The 25,228-nt window shown below is 38.8% G+C and overlaps 1 protein-coding gene across 2 annotated transcripts in view; it reads left to right on the top strand.

Moving 5' to 3' along the window:
• exosc10 (exosome component 10) overlaps positions 1-23,674 on the top strand; it is a 36,135-nt gene extending 12,461 nt beyond the window's left edge. Inside the window, exons 8-25 of one of the 2 annotated variants that reach the window (XM_039755857.1) lie at positions 11,931-12,041; positions 12,433-12,576; positions 12,696-12,886; positions 12,998-13,154; positions 13,327-13,475; positions 13,680-13,730; positions 13,863-13,974; positions 16,450-16,497; positions 16,595-16,670; positions 16,746-16,861; positions 17,078-17,173; positions 17,269-17,343; positions 19,049-19,154; positions 19,272-19,345; positions 22,559-22,736; positions 22,960-23,036; positions 23,216-23,286; positions 23,375-23,674. In XM_039755857.1, coding sequence (XP_039611791.1) covers positions 11,931-12,041; positions 12,433-12,576; positions 12,696-12,886; positions 12,998-13,154; positions 13,327-13,475; positions 13,680-13,730; positions 13,863-13,974; positions 16,450-16,497; positions 16,595-16,670; positions 16,746-16,861; positions 17,078-17,173; positions 17,269-17,343; positions 19,049-19,154; positions 19,272-19,345; positions 22,559-22,736; positions 22,960-23,036; positions 23,216-23,286; positions 23,375-23,405 — 1,863 coding nt within the window. In that variant the 3' untranslated portion in view covers positions 23,406-23,674. Of the gene's footprint in view, positions 1-11,930; positions 12,042-12,432; positions 12,577-12,695; positions 12,887-12,997; positions 13,155-13,326; positions 13,476-13,679; positions 13,731-13,862; positions 13,975-16,449; positions 16,498-16,594; positions 16,671-16,742; positions 16,862-17,077; positions 17,174-17,268; positions 17,344-19,048; positions 19,155-19,271; positions 19,346-22,558; positions 22,737-22,959; positions 23,037-23,215; positions 23,287-23,374 lie in introns of both variants that reach the window. The other variant, XM_039755856.1, reaches the window with a different exon arrangement.
• The last annotated feature ends 1,554 nt before the right edge of the window (positions 23,675-25,228 follow it).

The raw sequence follows: 25,228 nt of genomic DNA on the forward strand, positions 1-25,228 counted from the left end.
TTGTACCACAAAACATACATCTATTTTCTGATGTGGCATAATCTATCTGGTACCTTCAATAAAATGCATTAACCAGCACTGGAGACTGCACAAGATAATAGCAAGTCTTGGTTGCTTATACCTACATCAATTTAGAAGCATAAAACAAACTAACAAACATGAGTTAGTTGTCTGCGAAACCAGACAATGTGGGTAGTTGTTAGCCATACGTGTATAACATCAGTGTGGCTATTCTGGGATAATGGTTGTTACTTTTATTTATTTTACTAATTTATTTTAAATCTAGATGCTTAATCCACATTGTTTTTATCCGTAACCATTCTTACATACAGTATTATCTTAGATATGCTGAAGACAGTGCTTTGGGATAATTCTGGTTTCCTCACAATATCACATTCTGCCAGACTACAAATTGTGATGAAATGAAAGTGTCTACATGAATTTGAGAAAATTTAACTGACTTAAGTAAGTCTTGGGTTTCTAAGTAAGGTGTGACAACTTTAGTAGTGTTGCAAAGGTCATGCTGTAATTTTTACTTTTATTTTAATGAAAGTATCATTTTGTTTTTAATTTAAATTTTGTATTTCAATATAGAGCAAAGAAATGCAATAGGGATTTCAAATTAGCTAAACATACTGGGTGGAGAATGAACCTAGCTTAATGATATTGTACTCTTCCACCATATGTGTGTTGTACAATATTTATTTATTCTTTTCATTAAATCTCTTGGCTCGCAGTACGACGGCAAAGAATGAGATGCTTATGATTTGAGCACAGTTATGTGAAAGTTGTAGTTTGTAGGGGAATGTGATGCTTAAGAACACGCCCTTCTCAAAAGTGTGATCTATGTCCACAAAGAGAAAGCAGAATGGGGCATAACTTTCAACCTTTAGTATATAAACACAGAATAAATTGGGTGTGATTGCTCAAACACATTATAATCAATTCCCTTTTTTCATTTTTTCCTTAAATGAACAAAAACATTCAGGTCGTGGTATTAGGGAATCCACTCCTGGGCTCCCGATTACCGGGATTCCCGGACTTTTTCATTCCCGCATTCCGGGAATGAAACTGCTGTAATTCCCAGGAACGGTTTTGCTCTCATATATAGCATGTAAAAATCGATCAAGAAATAAGAGTTATAGTTGAAAATAAGTGGCACGGTTTTTTGGCCCACGGTGTAGTGTGTTTCCAATTAATTCAGTGAACAACAGACCAGCAGCAGTCAGTCTCCCGGCTCCCACTAAGACCGAGCACAGTGGACTGGGAGGAGTCTGCACTCTGCACCTAACGAATGCCGGGACAGGGCTGACTTCATTGACGTCTGTCAGACAACAGCTTTGAACAGCAACTTGAAATTGCAATGCGTCAGTCTGTTGCATCCGCATTATCTGTGCCAAGAAACTTGCCATCACAGAATGATAACAAGAAACTGGATGCATCAGTAAAAGCTGAAATGGCGGTGTTTCAGAGCAATGGCAAGCACGGCCGTTGTTTAGAACAAGTGTATCGGTATCTGATGACTGTGCCACCTACTTCGGTGAAGGCAGAGCGTGCTTTCTCAGCGGCTGGTGTACTGTGCATGAAGGTGTGCTGTTGGCTGGATGGCTGCACGCTGGACACGTTGTGCTTTCTACGCTCTTATTACCGCAACTAACTAGATCAGGGGTGCCCAATACGTCGGCGATCGCGGTAGACCGGAAAGGTAGTGCAGGTAGATCGCATTAACATTTAAAAAAAAAAAAAAAAAAACAATTTTTTTTCAATGCAGTCTATCATATATCCTCCCTATGGCATTTGCCACTTGATTGACATACAATGCGGCCATTCTGAGATCTCTTTTCTTCTAACACACTGGTCATCCCACATGCACCCATACAATCAGATTGTGATTCGGACTACGAATGCCATGAATGTAATTACCCCGATCTACATGCTGTCAAGTAAATGAACCACACGCTATGGTGCAATGTAAAGAGGCTTCGATGCTGACGTCCGAGGTTCGATCCATGAGAGGGGGTGCAGTAAGTGTGTACGCCTGATGAGCCCTGAATTAGGGCGAAACACGTGTCGCGTACTCTTTATATTATTTGATAGTAAAACTATGCTATATGTTTATATGTATATATGTCATTCCTGAATTCCCGGGAATGGATTCCCTATGTGGTGTGTAGAGTCAGACTGTTTTGTTTCAGTTGACTGATTCAGGCAGTAGCCGACAGTCACTGAATAACATACAAGACTAAATTAAATACGTGTATGTCTTTTCTCTCCTCCATGAAATCCTCAGACAATTCTCTGCTCTTCTTTCTGTTCTCCATGCTTAGTGTGGCACACTCAGACACACAACAGAAAGGTTCAGTCAACTTTTCTCCATTTTAACTGGCTTCAGGTGTGATTGCTATATTGCCAGCACCTGTTTCTTGCAACAGGTGAGTTCAAACGAGCATCATATGCTTGAAATTAAACAATTTACCCACAATTTTGAAAAGGTGCCATTAATTTTGTCCGGCCAATTTTTGGAGTTCTGTGTGACATGATGTCAGATTGGGCTTTTTTCTGTTTTTTTGTGGTGTTCCAATGCACATAAAGGAAATAAACGTGTATACCAAAACATTTATAATTGCAACAATGTTCTGGGAGAAATGGTGCATTTTCTGGGAAAATTCCAGGGGTGCCGATTAATTTCGGCCATGACTGCATAGCAAAAAAGTAATACAGGTGATTCTGCATATGAAACGTCTGGCTTAAAACAGCTCCGAGTTAAAAGGACTGCGCACTGCTGACCTTCAAAAGGTTTTGTATTTTTTTTTTTTTTTTAAAGCTGTTGTGATAAAAAGAAAAGCAGAAACATGTTACTTCAGCAGCACTGAATTACTGATTCCAGGTTCAGGTGTGAACTAGAGCAGGATCAGGAGCAGAATGATGATTTCAGTGTATTATAGAAGTATTTAAAAAACTGTTCTAAGCACAACTTTAGATCCATAGCACAGGTTGGGGTAGAAACACCTCCTCCTAAATATAATATGTTAGGTAGCCAAATACTATTGGTTTTACTAATGACAATACAAGTTAGACTAATTGTTCACATTCTTTGGATAGTACTGGAAAGCTTACAACAGGGCAAAGTATGTCTATACATTGAGAATTATTTAAAAAATCTGCCTGAAACCCTAAAAGTTTCAAAGTCATTGAGGTGTTATCATGCAAAATGTTTGGAACAGACTGTGTGAAGGGTTGCCTTTAGAGAGTTTGTCATATTTTCCTTACAACTTAGTGGTTTAAACAATTTTATTGTAGATCATATGTTACATTCACAGGTTGTGAAAATGTTTGGGTAACATATCTATACTAATAAAAGGCAAAGCCCTCACTGACTCATCACTAATTCTCCAACTTCCCGTGTAGGTAGAAGGCTGAAATTTGGCAGGCTTATTCCTTACAGCTTACTTACAAAAGTTAAGCAGGTTCCATTTCAAAATTCTACACGTAACGGTCGATAGCATCCGCCATGTTGAATTTTCTTATTTACGGCCCCATCTTCACGAAATTTGGTAGGCGGCTTCCCTGCGCTAACCGAAACCGATGTACGTACTTATTTCGATGGTGTGATGCCACTGTCGGCCGCCATATTGAACTTTCCAACGTCACTAATTCTCCAACTTCCGTGTAGGTAGAAGGCTGAAATTTGGCAGGCTCATTCCTTACAGCTTACTTACAAAAGTTAAGCAGGTTTCATTTAGAAATTCTACGCGTAACGGTCGACAACGTCTGCCATGTTGAACTTTCTTATTTATAGCGCCATCTTCACGAAATTTGGTAGGCGGCATCCCTGTGCTAACCGAAACCAATGTACGTATTTATTTCGGTGGTATGATGCCACTGTTGGCCGCCATATTGAACTTTTCAACGGTCTTTGTTACTTATGGGCCCATCTTCAGGAAATTTGGCACGCGGGTTCCCAACACTAACTGAATCCTACTTACGTACATATATACGTCCATAGCCTGCAGCTCGGTCACCGTGTGAGGCATAGTTATACTACACAGGAGCTCTATAAGAGTGAAATGCTTAAGCCCTTTACCTATGGTTCTGCATGTGAGTTGATGGCTGCCGCTGAACGGTTGTCGCTTTCAAGTGTACCGAAATGGCCAAATATTTTACACCTTTCAACAACTGCCAGTGCCTCTTAAACATCTTAGACTCACAGGTGACAATTTCAGTAGTGGACACTTTGATGTTTATGAATGTTTAAACTCTCAAAAGCTGGATGTGAAGTTATCGATGAAACCGGTTTTATGCCTACAACGCTTGACAGATGCCGAATGTCACTTCAACCCAAGTCCTGCAAATACTGTCGTAATTGAAACAAACCATGAAACTCAAACCGATTATGACTGCAGCAATCCAAGCTGTGAGATTTGAAACAAGATTACTGTTCACATGGCCACATGGCCAACTGTACGTTGCATGCTCAAGAGTAAGCTCAGCACACAGCTTGGTCATATTACAACTGGAGGGCCAAACTGACAATGTGGTATACAAAGAGATCCTTAACTAATAATTATTGGTATATTTTCCCTCAGTTTAAAAAGGTTTAATTTTCTTCTTAATAAAAATTTGAAGGCAGTACTTCACCGATGCGAAGCGCGGGTATTTTGCTAGTATATGTATATACAGTGGTGTGAAAAACTATTTGCCCCTTTCCTGATTTCTTATTCTTTTGCATGTTTGTCACACAAAATGTTTTGATCATCAAACACATTTAACCATTAGTCAAATATAACACAAGTAAACACAAAATGCAGTTTTTAAATGATGGTTTTTATTATTTATGGAGGAAGAAAATCCAAACCTACATGGCCCCGTGTGAAAATATATATATATATATATATATATATATATATATATATATATATGACGCACCACAGAGCCCAGCCCGCCAACTCTAACCCTCCTCCCGCGTCCAACCTTGCTCTCGAGGCATGCGCACCGCCTGCACGCAACACCTCACCAAACACAGCCTCAGTCGCTTTCGTCTCTGCTACAGTCCACATGCATCTCTGAGCCACGTTGACTTTTCATTGTTCTTTTCGGTTCCGGCTGCTTTTCTATATATATAATCGACCAAGTTGCCCAACCATGGGGTACGCATGACAGAGTCCCGCCCGCCAACTCTAACCCTCCTCCCGTGTCCACCCTCGCTCTCGAGGCATGCGCACTGTCTGCTCATGTGCCTGCCCCCAACACCTCACCAAACGCCATCACCGATGAACATGCTTCTTCTTAGATGGTCCTGCAGGAACAGGGAAAACCTTTGTCTACAAAACCCTGATTCATACCATCACAGCTAGAAAGCTAGGACCATCGTCCTGCTTCCACCTCAAAACCGGTCCTGCCCACACACAACCGACACGGCATTTTTTGATTCCTATTTCTCCTCTTCCAAACCCCTCCCCATGCTGCCAGTGGCTCCTCTTCAAAACTGGTCCCGCCCAGACGCAGCATTTCTCGCCAAGCTTCTCAAGTACACTTACAAAATAAAGCAAACTCTACATGCAGTGAAAATTTACTTCTCCAGCTAGATTCCATGCTCAGAACAATCAAACCCTTCGCTAAATCATACAAACACATGCATTAAATTGCTCAGTCCAATCCAACAGAATCTGTACGAATGCTTTTCGATGAAAACCCTAGGCAGGATTTACGACGATACAATGCCCTGACCTATCACACCAATGTTGCAGCAATTTTCGTCGGCGAAGATGGTGAACCGCCTGCCGAAAGGAACATTTTCATCTATCCCATAGGCAACTCCTGTAAATGGATTTCCACACTCGGTATGAATTGCGATCCTATGGTTTACCCACTTTTATTCCCTTACGGAGACATTGTCTGGCACAAAGATCTACAACATGTTTTCGATAAAAGAACCACCAAGTGAAGAAGGCTTACTCAATGCTAATTTTACGCATACAGATTAGCAATGAGGAATACATTTTAGTATTTTGCACTCCAGCAGCAAAATATTCCGAGAGAACGTCGTAGATGCGTATGTTAAAACTGAAGGCGCGCGTCTCAACTATTTTAGATTAGATCAACAAGATTTGCGCGTGGAACAATACAAAGGAATGTCAGACACACTGCAAGCAAACGCTGAAAATAACGTATGTGTAGACAAAATGATCATATTACCGTCCACATTTCCAGGAAGTCCAAGATACATGCAACTTAATTTGGACAGCCTCATTTTATTTATCACTTTCACATGTAATCCTGGAGACTCCCATCCAAGGGGTACAAGTCCCTCCCACAAGCGAATCTTGAAAAATCTGGATGCTTAAAAGTTTTTTTTTATATATAAAAAAAAAAAGACCCAAGCACTCCTCCCACTATCTGATCTTATGTTAATAAAATTAGATGTTGGAAACATCAAGGGGGATATATTCAAAGACTCCAACTCACGGTATAAAATATAAATATTTATAATTACACACATCCATATAAAATGCTTTTTCTGCATAATAGATAGATATTCTGCATAATAGATAATATCTCCAGGGTATCGGACTTTGTGGGTGAATATATAGGCATCGAAGATTGGAAGCTATGAGTCTACGTTTAATAAATCCAGTTTGGTCTTGTGATATTGACAATGGATGTACTTTCTCAATCCTTGTTAGAACTTTGCAGAGTATCTTAACATTGTTACTCAGAAGAGAGATTGTTCTCTATGTTGCACTTTATAGTAAGTCCTTATTTTTCTTAGGAAAGATGGTAATTAATGCTTGGCAAAAAGTCTGAAGTAGAATTTTATTGTCTGTGGCTTCTATAAATGTTACAAATAGGAGAGCCAACTTAATTTTTTTTTTAATAAAATTTAGCAGGGTAGCTATCCGGGCCTGCTGCTTCCCAACTGTGAAGCGAGTTTATAGCATCTAGTAATTGTGGTTTCCAATTAATTTTTGTGGAAGAGATATGCAAGACTCCGTGAAGCGCCTTGAGCATGGGAAAGGCACTATATAAATAAAATGTATTATTATTGAATCTGTCCTCTTAAAAATGCCTTCAGATTTTCCCTAAGTATTCCTGCAGAGACCTCTGAGGATGCATCTGTCTCTAAAAAAAATCAGTTTGCTTTGAAAGAAATTCTGTATAGTTCTTGTCGGCTAATAACAGAGGATTAAGATGTCAGCTGTGAGATGAGTATGTGGGGCATAGTGATAACAATAGCATTGTGCAAAGAATTATCTTTAAAAAAAATGTTTTAATTCTTGAGTAACAGTGATGTACTGATGAGAAGAAGGAATACAAGTTTTCATTTAGATATCTCCATGGGTCTGATTTTAAGTTATGATTTGATTAAAAATTGTGTAATTGTTTTTGCAGTGTTAGATGTTATCGGCACAGTAGTAGTGTTTTGAATTAAGTCTCTACCATCCACATTGGGTGCATAGATATTTATCAAAATCACTTTACAATTAAATTACCCATCACAATCACACATCGCCCTTCAGGATCAGATACTACATATGATACTACAGGTGAAATTGTTCTATGTATTAAGATTCCCACACCTCTGGTTTTTTTGTATAGCTGGAGTGAAATATTTGGCCAGTCCGCTGTTTGCAACCGAAACTGATCTTTGCTTATTAAATGAGTCTCCTGTAAAAAATACTTTCTTGGTGTTTAAACCTTTTAGGTGAGAGAGTACTTTCTTTATTTTTAATTTGTGATTGAGACCTTTGATGTTCCAGGGCATAAAGTTTGGTCATGGAGACATTGCTACTGAACTTCTGTTGCCATTTTATAGTCTTACATTAAGGTAGTGTATTATTACATAAGATAGCTTTAACCTTAATTTCCAATTTTGCCAGGAGTTATAGCTATGAAGCCTATTGTTGTATTGACACTTACATTTGTGGGGGTAAAAAGAATAGATTAGAAATGGCTTGCTCTGTTTTCCCTTGCCCGATTTTGCCTCCCCAAGTGAGGGTAGACCACAGTTCACAAAGTTTCAGTCCTCTGACATGTCTAGAGACAGAGCACATCCAAAACAAAATAGCCCCCCAGCAGTGGTGTAGAAAGATTTAAAAAAAGAGAAATATTTTGGTAATACAGTCCAAATACTATAAACCTGGAATATAATCTTTAACACTCCAGAAAGAATAAACCCAGGGAAGGATGTTAAACTGTACCCACGGTGAAGCAGATAACAACATTTAATGGTACAATCCTAATACAATACACCATGGGTATGATGTTAAAGCATCTCCTTTGGGGGTGGGGGGAGGTGTTATAATTGTAATTAAAACATGAAAGTAGCCAATAAGGAAATGGAATGTATAATTACGGCAAGAGTCTCATTGCGAATGAATCAAATTGCAGGTAAAATTTTCTTTTCCTTGCTAGGTCAAAATGTGACTCACAATTGTATTTCAAAGAATATCTGGATCAATTTTCTTAGCTCTCTTTCTACTTCATCTAGAGAACTAAAAATGTAGAACTAGCCTTGAATATCCACTCTCAATTTAGGATACAAGAGGCTGTATCTGATTTTGGCTTTGCATAGGCTCTGTTTAATGCTATAAAATGTGGCACAACAGCTGTTGAAGGTGAGAAATTGGGGAATATACAAGTATGGTTATTTTCAAATACATTGTCTTGTTTCAATCTGAGAAGCAACATAAAATTTACTTTAGATTGTAGTTTGTCAAAACAAACAGTAAAGCTTCTAGGTTTTGAGGCATTCAATCCATGTATGCGGTAAGCTACTAATATCTTGGTGTCTAAAGTCCTCCCCAATTATTTTAGAGAATACTTCAGATATGAATTTCACTGGGTTTGGACTTTCATGGTTTTCAGGGAGACCTTCAATTCTGATATTTCTTCAGTATCCATCTTCCAACGCAGCTAGTCTGTCTCCAAGCATTTTGCATTTGGATTTTGTAACCATTACTTTTTCATCAGTGGCAGATGCCAGTTGTTCAACTATTTCAATAAAAGTTGTGAACGTTTGCTTAATCTCAACCTTACTCGCATTTTCTTTTATTCTCAATTTGTTCTAGCATTCATTTAAAGGTAGTCTCAAAGTGATTACTTAAATGTTCCTCGAAGTCTTTAATATCCTGAAGCAGCTTCTCATTTGTCATGTTTACAAGGAGCAGTCAAAGTTCTCGGAATTGTGATATAGCGGGAGAGTGAGAGATCAGATTACAAATATGTTGTTGTAGAGGGGACCACAGCACGCCTTTTAGACCAGTTACAACAGGTCTGGATTGGTTTTGGCAAGTTAGTATTGTTTTATTGTTTAAATTACCATTTGAGTTAGACTTATGCATAGTCCATCGGTGCAATGTCTCAGTTCAAATAATGTGCTAACATCAAATTCATGAGCAAATTGGGGAAATCCAGTTCAGATATTTCAAGTGTCACTAGTGAATTTGAAGCCGATTTCCCCAATTTGTACCCGAACATGTAATTTTTATATTTCCTTATATCCTTTGGAACCTTCTTCATATTACTCTTTGCCTCATTTGTGTCCCTTCCCCCTGTGAGCAGTAGTCATTGCAGTGATCATTCCCTTCAGTTCAGACTGTTCATTTTGGTCTTCGCCTCGTTCCGCTTGTGGAGTATCAAGCCTGGTTGTAGTCAGTGCTGTTGACTCGCAGGGGGTAGTTGACAGCGAGGATAGCGAGGCCATGCTCAGTTCCAGTGGACTTCCTTGAATCAACAAGTTCTCTTGGCCCAGCTCACTTGCAGTTTAGCTCCCACAGTAGCTCTAAGCAAGAGCCGATGCTTCAGCATCAGATCCCAGGAGATCTGTTCTTTTGTCTGTCTATTTCAGGTCACTCTGTGGCTGGCCGTACCTTGCACTTGAGGCCTGTTTAGGCTTTGAAGATTTGGCTGTCTTTTCTATTTAGTTCTGAGCCTTTTTTTCTGCTACTCATGCTTGTATATACTTGCATATATTGTAATTAAATCCCTTGGGATAATTAAACAAAAAAAAAAAAGGTAAAATAACACCACTGCTAACGAAGTTACATGTCCATCTCCTGAAATGGACAAGACCAACGTCTGCTGTGCTTCATTTCTTTGTGAAAATCCTAAACTACAATGAGAGTGCACAAAGTTTGGGCTCAAGTCCTTGCCTTATTTGCTTCACTGGCTCAAGTGTCCTTTTCTTTAGTTAGGACCTGAACACAAGGGCACATTACCTTTTCGTTGTACGACACAGAAAAGGCAATGATAAGCAATATGATTTGTTGATTAGGCTATCATCCCAAACAGAAAGATAATATGCTATTTGGTAAATATTGGTATTAGTCCAATAAAAAATCAGTTAATAAACATTGGTGTGCTGGTTGTACTTTTCTGCATGACATGAATGGTAGCTGTAATGTTGCGCTCATGTGCTGCACATCGAGATTGATTATAACACCAGCTTGTTTTAGTTTGCATCTCGCAGTTTCCAGCAACTCCACACTATTAAACCATTTATTTATTTTTAGTTAATCTTTCATGGCACATGGATTTTTTTTCTGCCTTTCAGCTGAACTGCATTGTATTCGTTTTCCACAAGAGTGGGTTCAACAGGGTTTCACCAGGAGAGACTAAAATCATTGCCTTACATCCGTGATAATAAATTTAGAGAAACTAACAAAGCATAGTCGTGTAAAGTCATTCTTATTCATCTTTAAATGAAAACATTCTAAATGACCTTACTTATGTGCTGCTCTTGTATTAAATGTATGTAAAAAAGTTCTTGTGAGACTGTGAGAGGTGCTGTTTTCAGGTCCATGCCTGTGGCTTAACTCTATTTTTTAACAGTGAAAGATACCAGATCCTACGCCATAGATGCTTTTCAAATTTACACAATTATCTGCCATTTGACTGAATATATGCAAGTCCTTTTGTTTTTTGTTTAAGAGATGCAATACTGTGTGAAGTGTAAAGAAGGAAACTGTTTTGTACATTGGTTATTGGTAGTGCTCCGAGGTAGGTTAGGTGAGGAAGAAAGATTTCACTTTTATAAATTAAATGCAACGGGCTGGTTGTAGGCATGTTCAGTTTATCTAAATATTTATGATGCCTTGACCTTCATGTATTTCATCTGGTTGAAGAAAAGCAGGAGTATCTTGTCATTTGCGAGCCTTATGGCATCTTGTGAAGGACAATGATTACTATGTCCATGACTGCAGATGTTTCATGTGCTACCAATGAAAGAAAATCCATCCAATTTATGTTTCTTGGACATACAGTATGTAAGCAAAACAAAGTTGAGTAAATATTTTTCAGCATGTTTTTTGAATTTTTTAAACATATATGTAGCACCAGTTACCTTTTGGTAGTTATTTCTTGCTCTTCACAGTGTTTGTGTATATCATGTATGTTTCAGGATCTCACTGCTTGTCTTTTGCCTCTCAGACACAGTGGTTTTCGTTACTTTATTTGCCTACTTAGAACTGTGTTAATGTTATTTTGTTTGTCCAGTTGAGAAGTTTAGGTTTTTATAGAGGCCCAATCTTTAAATTCTGGTGGGGTTGTTTTTTTCCCCATTGTTTGATTTCTGTATCCTAACCAATGTAGAATGGCAGACAAATCTGATTATTTAATTCAAGCTTTAATTTTTGATAATCCAAATCCTTCAAAAGTTGAATCCATCATGGTAGCACATATAACTGAGTTTGGAAGAGTTTATGAAGATTTCTGCGCTACAGGTCCACTCAGTTTGACATTAGAAGCTACTAAAAGAAAATGTTAAACAATTTAATGAACTTGTCTGACATGCTTGTCTCTCTTTTGATTGAGTTAATGTGATTATTTCTACATGTTTTGAAGATTGTTTTCTGATCTTAACTATTTGCCTAAGCCAAAAGATTTTTACAACTAATTTTAAACACAAAAAATGCCTTATTTTCTGTATCCAGATGTACAAACCTCTGTTAGAGACCTCATGCCATCTAATCAATACGCTGGATGATTTGGTAGAACTGAATGAGAAGCTTGCAAAGTCCTCAGAATTTGCAGTGGATTTAGAGGTATGGATTGTCTTGTAGTTTACGTATGTAGCATGTGTAGTGTCAAATCTAATTTCGCTTAAGTAGATTTATGGAAGTGGTATACTGAAATCTTTAGCAGCACATATGTAACTTGCAATATTGTCTCTAGTTGAAGTGGTCTCAGACAATATCCTCCAAGGTTAATAGTAATTAACCAAACTGTACATCCTTTATTCATCAGAGTGCTTGCAAACATGACATGTTTCTCTATAAAATGGTATATTCAAGTTTATATTTCATATACAGTACTCTTGTCTGTCTTGTACATCTTGTAATGTGCATCTTTGAAGTTGCTGTGGTGAAAAAAATAACTTGTGTGTGCAAGTTTGTGTGCTAAGGGTAATTATTTACTTTCTTCACTTCCCTACAGCACCACTCATACAGGACTTTTCTAGGATTGACCTGTCTAATGCAAATTTCCACAAGGGAGGAAGATTTTATCATTGATACTTTGGAGCTACGTAGCAATATGTACATTTTGAATGAAAGCTTCACAGATCCAGAAATTGTTAAGGTCAGATCATTGTGATTTGAAATTGAGTTTATAACTTGCTAACACACTTTCTTTGTGACCTTTTGTTGACCCCCCGCAGGCCTGTGCTCCTTGATTAAAGCTTGATTGTTTATATTTAGGTGTTCCATGGTGCCGATTCAGATATTGAATGGTTGCAGAGGGACTTTGGCCTTTACATAGTCAATCTTTTTGATACACATCAAGCAGCACGAATCCTCAATCTTGGCAGAAACTCATTGGAACACTTGTTGAGGCTTTACTGTAATGTGGAATGTGATAAACGCTACCAATTGGCTGACTGGAGGATACGGTATGGAGAATTCTAGCTATGGAGGCAGGCAGATTGGGGTTTGACATTGTACTTGAGTGACACTGTTTTTTGGACCTGTTGTCAGCATCCAATGCTTTCTTTGCTTTTCAGGCCTTTACCTGAAGAAATGGTTCAGTATGCACGAGAGGACACTCACTATTTACTTTATATTTATGATCGTATGCGAGCAGACCTTCTTGAGAGAGGAAATGACATGCCAACTCTCGTACACCTGGTGTGGCAGAAGAGCAAAGACATTAGTCTTAAAGTAAGGTTATGCTACTTTTTTTTTTCTGATTATTCACAGATTTTCAAAGTGGCTTTTCAAAATTTGTGGTTAATTTCTTTAAACTAATGGGTCCACTAACTTTATCTTCTCTGTTAATAAATACCACTGAAAGGTGTCCGCTTAATACTGAGTGAATCTTGTCTCTCAACAGAAATATGTCAAGCCAATATTTACTGAACATTCATACTTGGAGTTGTACAAGAAACAGAAGAAGCTCCTGAACACTCAGCAGTTGACGGCGCTACGATTGCTTTATCGTTGGAGAGATCAGATTGCCCGTCAGGAGGATGAAAGTACAGGGTATGAACTTGCACAGAAATAGTTGTGCACTTTCTTAACCAATCAGTTTCTTCTGAACTCCTTGATTTTTGCTTAGCCATCATGACTGCAATGCAGATCCAGCTCTAAGACTTTCTAGGCGATGAAAGTACCTTGTAACTTGTCATGCCAACTGTAAAGCAAATATGAAACTAAATCACACTAATGTGACTCTATACATTTCAGATATGTTCTGCCCAATCATATGCTGATGAAAATTTCTGAAGAACTGCCAAAGTAAGTTGAACAAGTGAACTGAAATGTGTGTATTACCTAAGGTATTCTCTGAGGTTTTTAGGTATGAGCATAAAACATTAAAACAGTGTACTTTTATATCATTTTGCTCTGTTTATAATTTTATTTCTCCAGAGAGCCTCAAGGCATCCTAGCATGCTGTAATCCTGTTCCTCCTCTGGTCAAACAACAACTGAATGAATTACATCTTTTGGTCCAACAGTCTCGTGATATCCCACTTCTAAAGGTGACATGACTTTTAAATTCTTTTGTTCAGGTTAATTCAGATATCTATAACATCTTGTCAGAGTCCTGTCTATTCTCTTTTGATGTTTTTATGTGACTGAGCTGTTGTTGGCCCACAGCACACAAGTGCTAAATAGTGGAATCCTAGTATTAATAATTGTGTAGGGAAGAAGTTTGAGATTTGTTTATATTTTATTGCTGCATATTTATGTATTAGGTCCTGTACCTGATAGGTTTCTTGGTGTGCTTGGCTTTATGTCTTTACTGCTATTTGTACATTTTGAAGGCGTTATGTTTTTACTGCTACTTTTTCATTTGAAAGGGCATGTTTCATTTGGAGGTCAGATTAGATTAAAATTAGAAGCATTATGGCAAAGAGACTGAAGACTGAAATTGGACATATGGATCAAGTTTTGGAAATTTTTAAATTGATTCACCCGAAATGGCAATATTTAGCATCATATATTTTGAAAACGGTGAGAGGAATTTTTATAGCATATCTGAGCTTTAAAAATACCAAGATTGACAAGAATAAAAAAATGTGCTCTTAGTAATTAAGATCAATGTAAGTAGCAGGGAGAAGCATAGGAAGCAAACAAAGTAGTAGTAAACAAAGAATATACATCCTACAGTCAGGCATGTCTCCCTTTTCTCATCTTGATTCCTGCTCATCCTCTGGATTTGGGCTGGCTTTAAACTCCATTGAGGGGTCATATCTAGGTTAGCCACAGAGCTGCTTGCAGGTTTATGGGAAACTGTATAAATGCATCAAGGACAACAGGATAGTACAGAAGCTCTGAACCACATAGTGAAAAAAAATTATAGGATAACCCTTATCTCGTACGTACAAGATACTTTCACATACGTACGAGATAAACATAGAGATAAACTTAGATTAAAATATTACAAAAGTGTGCTTCGGGGCTTCCTAATTACGACTTACCAAGGCTGTGGCGCTTCAGTTTGACGTCACTTCCAGCACTTGTAGCACGGTGATATAGAAAAGCAGACCGATGGGCTTTTATTTATTAAAGGAGTGTGGGATGGTTAGAGTTGGGTTTAACAGCAGCATGCAATACCTACGTCCGGTAATGCCCAGAACGTCAGTCACGAAATGCCCATCACATACCCCATTACACTATGGTTAAGAGTAGGCGTGAAGGAGGGTAAGGGTTTAGTTTACAGATATTTGTCTGCACACTCGTACGGAGCACCTGAGGAGATATGGTGTTTTGTTTCTTCCTGGGAAACAATTTGGTGCGTACAGCTTACCATCTCGTGCCCACCACTTACTATAGCCTGCGCACCAGGTTCTTTAAAGTCGCACCTGCCAATATTGCATGTGCGCCGCATACTTTCAGATGAGCACCAAATGCCGTTGCGTGCTACTGTACATCATTTTCTGGAAACAGGACATATCACTGAACAGTCTGATGTTTTCCTCACACAGTTGCAGTCCACAGAAATGAATATTGGCAAGTTTATAAAGGCAGGCTATGCATTGAAGCCCAGATCGTTAAATCCGCGAAGCAGCACCAACCAATGCACTAATTTATAGTAAAAGGAAATTACATTAGTTAGCCATTTACTTTCTAGCCCGCAGCTTGTTATTCACACAAGTTACGAAAGGAATTCATATTTCACGTATTTAGTGCGTGTGAAGTTTACCCAGTTCAATGCGGGTTCACTAATTTAATTCTCTGGTAAACCTGGCACACTTGATCGCATATCTGAACTAATGAACTGTGTGATTTAACGTGCATCTAAAGAGTTAAATCCAAATCGGGCCACTGTAACTCCTGCTGTTTTCAGACAAGAAATGTACCCTTGTTAAAAAGCCAAACTTGAATATCCTAGTGAAATCCACTGGCAAACCTGGCACACTGGGTCACCCGTTGCATTGTGCAAAACGAACTGCGATCTTTAAAAGTACAGCAGAGATCTAAATTGTGTTGTGGCGTATTTTTATTGTCACGTATTTGACAAGATGGATCCCTAAGTTAAATGGCAGCATTTTTTCACTGTGCGGTTCAGAGCTTCCATAGGATAGAGCTCCTTTGGTTGGTTTTTGGTACTCTTCCACATTTAAGCCATTGGTAACCTGTAAAGGCCCGGGTCCACTATGCAGTCTCTGAGCTTCCAGCTATGACAGATGGGCAGCATAGTTTCCCACATTTTCATTCTGGGACCATGTACACTTTAATGGTCAGGACCTGAAGTAGTATTAGTGTGCCTAACTATTGCTCACTAACCTGGCTACAGAATGCAATTACATTACAAATATATACAATTGTCAATGTTGTCATTTTTTCATTCTAGTATTATGCATTAGATACCTTATCAACCAACGGCAGTAGGTAGTGGAACTTGTATAAATTTGCAACCTTAGACATTTGCTACTGCTTCTAAGATTTTATTGCCATGGGAAGTTGCTGTCAGCACTACGTTGCATTTAGTTTGTCTGTCTCTGTTGCAGAGCGAAGTGATTGCAGACAAGAGAAGAGGATTGGCACCTAAAAGGAAGGTCAGTTTGTTGCATGTACACTCAGTGAAAAGCATTGTATCCATATCCCAAATGAACTGTATGTTTAATTTTGTCTCTCTTTTGTTATACAATGCAGTCAGACAGCCAACTGTTTGGACCTCATGACGTTTCCCGTGGATCTGAGAATGAGACTTCTTTCTCACCCACCTCGGGTAAAGTGGAGCAAGTATGTCTGTCCGATACAAGTGATTTCAGCACAGTCCCTAATGTGTTCTGTATTTTAGCAGGTGCTTTTCTTAAGAGGAGCAAACTTTTTTCTGATGAGGTGGATGTAGAAAACCAAGAGGAGAAAATCTTTGATGACTGTCCTCTTCTTGCTTCTGCAAGCATCACCATTTTTGATGTAAGAATGATAAAGTAATTTAGATAGAAGAGAGGTTCATTATCTAAAGCTGAAGTCTGCAACTGGTTTCTGTTTCTGTTTGATTGTTAATAAGAGGGGCCTGAGCTATGCCTGCCAGTGATGCGCATATTATATACATACAAAGCCCTGAGCTTAGCCTAACAGAATGTTGGAAGCACATACAGTAACTTGTGTCACCCATGTTTTCTTTTTTAGGATTGTGATAGTGATGTAAAACAGCAGCGTAACCTAACAGTGTCTCAACAGAAGGCTCGTCACATAATGGAGTCCTTTGAAAATCCTTTCCGAATGGTATGTCTAAACCTCTCCTGTGCCAGGATTTAGTCCTTTTTTTTTTCTCATTTTTGAATGAATATGTTGCATTTTTTATTTATTTTTTGGGTCAGTATCTTCCAGCCAAGGACAACAACATTCACATCTCCCAAAATGCAAAGTTCGATCCCTCCTCCAAAGCATATGAGGTAAGAGTGACTTAAGTTAGTACTCCCTCACCTCACTTGCTCTCCTTTTGGATGGCAGTTACATGTAACTGAAGAAATGCTGAGGCTTTTTATACTTAAGCCTGAATTAGAATGAATAAGTGTGATGTTCCTGATAACAGGCGTGAGAGTGCCATAGACTGCCAGTGTGTGTATTGTTGATGATCTCTCGTTCATACAGATTTGTGCTGTATAACATCCGCAAGATCAGTTCTTATCTGACAGAGTATTTAGCACGTCTGGTCCAGTCTTTGGTCTTGTCATGTCTGCACTACTGCATCTCACTTCTGGCAGGAGTACCCATACATGCTATCAAGCTACTGGAGATGATCCAGAATCCTGTGGCCCATCTTGCATCTAACCAGCTGAGTCGGCACGTGTCACTCCTCCAGGAACGCTATGTTGGCCCCCTGTAGCAGCACACATTAAGTTCAAAGCCCTGATGCTTGCCTACAGAGTAGTCAATAAGTCAGCACCTGAGTATATGGAGACACTGGTGAAGTATTTTGCTTCTTCCCGCCCACTCAGGTCTGCCAGGGAATGGCATCTGGTGACGCCACCTCTGTGTCATCAAGTCTCAATCCACTCTTTTTTCCTGTGTGGTTCCGAGTTGGTAGTACGGGCTGCCCACCTCCATCCATACTGCGATAGAAGACCCATATGTTCTGTGAATATTTGCCTAATTGAAGTGGACCTTTGTACTGCCATATTTTATATTCTTGGTTAATGTAAGTTTATTTGCATTATTGGTGGCTAGTGTGGAGCTCGGAGGGTAAGGATTTGCGCTGGTATCCGGAAGGTTGCCGGTTCGAGTTCCTCTTACTGTCAAAAGATTCTTCTCTGCTGGGCCCTTGAGCAAGGCTCTTAACCTGCTCCAGGGGAGCTGTACAATGGCTGACCCTAAGGGTTATGCGAAAACTAACAAATTCCTAATACAAGAAATTGTACAAAGCAAAATAAAGAACAAAAAACTTCATTGTAAATCTATGGGTTTTTACATTTTTTCACTTGTGGCAGTCAACTTTTGTTAACTGTTACACTACCTGTACAAACAGGCCCTAGCCTAATGTTACTCGATTGTTTACATCTTTTGTAAGTTGCTTTGGATAAAAAGCCTCTGGTAAGCAAATAAATGTAAATATAATGATCTCTGAATGTGATACTCCTCCTAGTGACAGATTTTGATGTTAAGTTGGACTTCAGGTGTTTCAGCAGGTGAAATGAAATTGAACGATATAACTGGAGGCGAGGTGTTCATGTAGGCTGGTATAGCAGAATGTGCATTTGAAGAGAACTAAGCTGTTTTTATTTTTACAAGATGTACTCCTGTCCAATTTGTTTCTATAGCCATCATAACACACGTTTCCCTTAAGGTGTTTGTGACACATGATCTTTTAGGTATATTCATTTGGGTAGTCCAGCTGCATAGTTCCTGAATGGCTGGCTCATTTTCATTTCTTATATTGCCATACTACTCACTCAGTGCAGATCAGAAAAGTTATGGAGCACTTCAATATGAAGATCCTAACTTCAAAATATTCTCCACTCAGAGGATTTTTGTATGTGTATCATTTCCTTCACTCACAAGACTTTTACAGAACACATCCATTGATAGTAAATCTTCTCTGGGTTTCAGGATTTTTTTTTTTGGTTGCATAACCGACGACTTCTATTACTTTGTTTCTAGATCAGGAATAAATGGAAGCTGCTTAGTATGGAGCAGCAGCAGAAGGATCTAAAGTCAAAAGAGAAAGCAAAGAAGGCCGCTAGAGAGGCTTCTCAGAAGGCCATAGGTTAGTGAGAACCCCCTTTCAAATTGTGTGTGGGTAACCACTTGTCTTTTTCAATCTACCATATTTGAGTATTGCTGTACAATTCTGTTTCAAATACTATTTTATTGTTTATTTCAGAGAAGAGGAAGGCTGTTCAAGAATCTTACAAGTCATCTGTAGAAGATGTTAAAAGTGTCCGTCAGCAGGCAGCGGTATATCTTTGTTGCTTTATAGTACAGTTTCACTTATCACTTTCCTCTCAGCATTTTGTTGGGGTATTAATTGGTATGGCCAGTTTCACTTTTGAGAAATATGAACTTGTGCAAGTTGACATTTATGGAAATAATGCAACAGATCACTTTGTAGTTTACTTGTATTACTGTCTCTCCCTCCACAAACATACCATACTCTTTAGTGATAATATGGTGTGAATCCTAGGAGGGTAAACTTTGCAAGTCCTTTTAGTGATTTGTACCTAAGCTTTGTTTTTAAGCATTATTTTTGGAAGAATATTTCTCCAGGCAGAGGCAATGTGGTGATGTTTGATTTGTGAGACTATTGCCCCACTCTTTCATATTTTCAGTTAAAAAAGTCTAAATGGGTGGTTACTGGCACAAGTGTACCAACCAATTATAGCTAAAAAATATTGTCACTTCTTACAGAAAACTGTTGTAATTACAAATGCTTTGATATTTTTTTTTCCTTTTGTTTGCATTGGAACAACATAAAGCAGAGAAAATGGTATAATATATCATTTCACACAGAACTCCAGGAAACTCCAGAGGGTTTTTAAGTAATCAACCGAAGTTGGGTCACCTGTGTAAATTGCTTCAAGTTGCAAGGGTTAATTTACTTTAATTGCTCCAGAAGATCTGCAGGTTTTATATTATTAGTTGTTCCCTGAAGAAAGCCCATTTGTAATATTCTGATATTTCCTTTTTTCAGTTTTGCTAACTTAAACTTTAAATATAAACCTCTGGCAGTTTACTGCTTGCCTTTTCACCATTTTAGGTTATTTATTGCATTTCAACTGAAAATGTAAAGAAAAACTGAGGTGTTCTAAAACTTTTGACTGGTAGTATAGCAGCATTTATACCAAGTTATCAAAGTTTAAGGACAGTTCTGGCAATAGTGACGTGTTCAAATTATTCCACAGACCAAATAGCTTTGTTTATAAAAACTCTAGGAAAATGTCAAAGCAAAACAGTTGATAATAAAATAGAGAAAAATGAATATTAAAGAAAAGTTCTTGTTTAAGAAATGTTCTGTTTAAGGCTTATATTGTTTTGTTTCTCTAAGTGTGGTCATAGCGTAGTGGCCAAAAATGTCAGTGACACAAATGTTGTGCTTTTCAAAATTTGTGGTGGCAATTCATTGTTTTTATTATATTGTGCAGAGTGATCAGATGCATATTGATTCATTGCAAAGAGCTTTATTAGGATACAAAAGTTACCTTTATCATAAAAACCCATTTTTACTTATTTTGGCCATGGCACAATTGATCAGCTAAGAGTGTCCAGCACATGCCAGGACCATCTCCACCGGAGGAGTCAGCTACAGAATTGTTGCCACCAGTGCAGAGCTTGCTATGTATTAGCAGCAGGTGGATGTGAGTGCATCTGCGCGCACATTAAAGCAAATACATTTGGACAGCAGCCTTGTTTCAAGAAAGGCAACAAATAAAAACATCAAGAACAGACTGAAATTCTGCAGGAATTTCAAGGATTGGAAAGCAGAAGACTGGTGCAGAGTTATTTTTTTGGTTGAACCCCTCCTTCTGACTATTTGGGACATCTGGAAAATCGATTGTCAAACGCTACCATGAGTCCATGGGCCCACTCACAATTCTGCCCAAGAACACTGCCATAAATAAAGGTATCAAAACATCCTCCAAGAGCAATTCTCCAAACAATCCAGGTGCAGTTTGGTGGTAAAATGTGTATTTTCCAGCATGATGGAACATCATGTCCCTAGGCAAAAGTGATAATGAAGTGGCTCGGAGATCGTAACCTTGAAAGTTGACCCATGGCCAGGAAACTCCCCAGATCTTAATCCCATTGAGAACCTGTGGATAAGCAGAAACCCCTCAAATTACAATTTACTCCAAGCACTAAAAAGGTCAGAATGGATCACCATCAGTCAGAATTTGGCCCAGAAGCTGATATCCAGCATGCAAGAGAGAATTACAGTACAGAAGTTATGAAGAAGGGTAAACACTGTAAGCATTGACTCTTTACATAAGGTTGATATATTTGCCAATAGAAGCCTTTGAAACTTATGAAATGTGTATACTGTAATTATTCTTCAATATACCATAGAAACGTTTAAAAAAAAAAAATTAAATAATCTGAAAATGCTGAAGCAGCTAGGTTTGCAAAATGCATTTGTGCTGCTACCAAAACCTTTAGCCACTTCTGTACAGTCTAACTTTAGGCATGTTAAGCACAGTCAGAAAACTGTATGCCATCTTCTAGTAGCAAACCTATCATAACGGTCCATGCTAGCAGTAAGACTATTTCTTAACTAGCTTAATTAACACTCAGTTATACAGATAAAGCAAAGAAAGTTCTATTTCATGTTAACTTACAGGGGGTAGAAGACTATACCATAATCTAGGTAGCTGTAAGAAACTGATATTCTGCTACTAAAATTAAGCAATCACTTAAATTTTACTTTCTAAGATTGGCTCTTAAAGGTTATGTACATCTCTATGTTGGAATTTTGGTCCACTCTTCTTTCCACAAGTGCTGTATGGGATTCAGATATTGGACTCGTTGCTCGCCCCTTCAGATCTCTCCAGCACTTGGTATTGAACCATTTCTGGGTCTTCATGAAGCATGGTTTGGTTTATTATCATGCTGAAAGACCCATGACCTCTGACACACACCCAGCTTTCTGTCAATAGGTCCTACATTGCACTCAGTTTTTTTGGTAGTCTTTAAATTTCAGTATTCCATGCACATAGTCAGGAAATCCATTACCAGAATCGGCAAAGCAACCGTAAAATATCTGTAAACCTCCATCACGTTTGACTGTAGGGGCCATGGTCTTTTCTTTTGAAGGCCTCATTCTGTTTTCTGGTAATGGTACAATGGTGTACTTTGCTAAAAAGGTCTATTCTGGTCCCACCTGTCCATAGGAAATTCTCACAGAAGAATTTTGTCAAACTCCAGTTCTGTGTGAAACGATACCAGATTTGACTTTATCTAATTTTTGTGTCCCAGTGTCAACAGAAGAAATTAATATGAATGTCAAAGCATTTGTAATACGCTGTCAGGGAGAAGTGATGCTTTTTTTGTAGCAAGTGCAGGGGTGCCAATATTTTGGGCCATTTTTTTTTTTTTTTTTTTCCTCCCTCCCCCTCCCCTCTCTTCTTTCTCAAACTTTCTCTTTTTTGGCTCTTTTTCCTTGTTTTGCCATTGCAGACCGAAGCTTTAGGACATGTGGAGCATAAACAAGAAAGACAGTTATGTGACCCAGAAGTGGACACAACCAAGCCTGATAAGAAGCGAATGAAGCAAAACAAGGCAAAGGTAGAGCAGCAACCTCAAGCAGACTTCAAGCCCTTTGATTACAGCCAGTCGGACTTGAGCATCTTTACAGGTAATGAGAAGCTGCATTTAAGGAGGGTGGTCTATTTGAGAGTTTAAAACTCGTTGCAGAACAAATGCACTCATTAATGTCTTATAAGTACTGATAAGGATACACTGTTGGAATAATCACTCGTGAGAAGATACAAAAACTGATCATTGTTAATTTCATTTCCTAACTTATGCTTCTGTTTTTAGAGATGCAAATGTAATTTATTTTTTCCCCTTCATTTTAGCTGGTAAATCAGCAAAATCAAAGGGTGCTGCTCACTTTGATCCAAACAGACAAGATGAGGAACCTAAGAAGGGCAAGGTAGTGTTCTGTTATCTGATACCCCCATTATTAAACTAAAAAGAAGCAACCAAAATGCATCCTCCTTTAGTAGTAACTGTGAGATCACTGTAATAAGAGATGACCTAGGGGTATCCCAAAAGGTGTTTTGCCTTGATGGTGTTTCTAAATCTTTTTTTTTTTTTTTTTTTTTCCTTTAGAAAAAGAAGATCAAAAATAATTTGATTCAAGGAAACAAAAGCATGACGTATTTAGCTGGTGCTTCAGGCAGGTGTGTTACTGAATTCATGCGGTTTTATCAAATTTCTGCCCTGGCTTCTTACTGTATTATTTCTTACTTTGTATTTTGTTTTTAACAGGATATTTCAACAAAACTGGCCCAAGAGATAAAAGCAGACTTCAGGAAAGAAGGAAAAAAATGGTCTGCCTTGAAATTGAAGATTACTGCTTTCAGTTTAATCTGTTGCCCACTCAGTATGTGAATATATTGTTTAATTAACAGCTGACAAAAAAAAAAGAACTGGAATGAGTCTTTCCAGATTCCCACCATCCCGAGAACCAGGATATCATCTTTTAGTGGGATGAATGCTTTCTTGGTCCCCTGCCACAGATTGATGCCTGACTCTTGCAAATAAATTGCTGCTTTTTAGATTTTCCAATCACTTGTCTGTACGTGGTTGTATTATATTTTTTTTTTTTTTTTAAATTACAGTATTGTCTATCGGTCAATTAAAAATTAAATGTCTTTATTCTTTGTGTTTTGATTTTTGGGTGCTTCTATGCATATGATTAGTGTATACCCCTATGTCCTGTGTCGTCATTAATTCTGAAGACTTGTTTTTCTAATTTATGCTGATGTTGTTCAATCAGTGCAGACCTGGTTTTATAGAAGAGTTGTGCTTAAATCCCTTTGTGCATTTTGGGGACTTCTGATCAGACAATGGGCATAGGGTGGTGTGTGCAGAGTTCTGTGATCATTCAGATGAGTATTTGTAATATTATCTGAACCAGATAGTGATATTATATTTTTGGAAATTAACACCATTCATTAACAGTGGCAGTGCACGTATTTGCTGCTTATAGAATTTTCCACCATGATTCCACCAGTTATTTTATATTTGTGTTTAGCTTTTCAGAGCTGGGAATGGCAGAAACACTATGCCATAGTTTTGATGAATACAGTATGAGTCTTAACCCTCAATGTTTTTGATTGCTGATTCAATGCTTTGCCTTCTGGGTCTTTGACCCAATTCTGACAACCCTTTTTAAGTTCCTTTGACGTTGGATTTTTCACCACAAACTGATTTTATATTGATTGACCATCTGGTGTTGGGGTTGCTGGTGTTCCCAGAAGGTGGCATTTCATCTGCCATGGCAGTCTAGATATTATCAAGGGAGGTTGCAGTGCACAGCTTGATGGTAACTCTGGTCTGTATTGGGAACTGTGAAGGATGGCTCTGAGGGCAGATAAAGAGGCATTTATTAAGAGGAATTTGGAAGCAAGTGACACACGGCCTGCTTACAGAGGAATCAAAGCATTGTCCATCCATCCATTTTCCAACCTGCTCAACCTGAACACAGGGTCACGGGGGTCTGCTGGAGCCAATCCCAGCCAACACAGGGCACAAGGCAGGAACCAATCCCAGGCAGGGTGCCAACCCACACAAACGCACCCACACACCAAGCACACACTAGGGCCAATTTAGTATCGCCGATCCACCTAACCTGCATGTCTTTGGACTGTGGGAGGAAACTGGAGCGCCCGGAGGAAACCCACGCAGACACGGGGAGAACATGCAAACTCCACGCAGGGAGGACCCGGGAAGCGAACCGGGGTCTCCTAACTGCGAGGCAGCAGCGCTACCACTGCGCCACCCATCAAGCATTGTGCACATCCAAATCTGTTCCTTGGAGAATTGCAGTCTGGGTGTGTGAAGGAACGTTTCTTACAGATGACGCTGCAGTTGTGACCAGCTGGGATGGCTATTTTGAGCAGCCGGCTAGGACGTTGGATATCTCTGGGTCCACGGTTCTTGAGGATGATCCTCCAATTGGGTGGTTCACATCTAATCTCACTGAGATTGCAAAGATGGTGAATCAGCTGAGGGTAGGGCAGGCTGTGGTATGTGGGATGAGCTTTTCCAGGCTGGTGGTGGTATTGCAACCAATCTTTGCTTCGTTTGGGAAATGTACAGTAAGTCATCCTAACTGAC

The sequence above is a fragment of the Polypterus senegalus genome, chromosome 6 (genome assembly GCF_016835505.1).
Source record: "Polypterus senegalus isolate Bchr_013 chromosome 6, ASM1683550v1, whole genome shotgun sequence".
NCBI classification, from domain to species: domain Eukaryota; kingdom Metazoa; phylum Chordata; class Cladistia; order Polypteriformes; family Polypteridae; genus Polypterus; species Polypterus senegalus.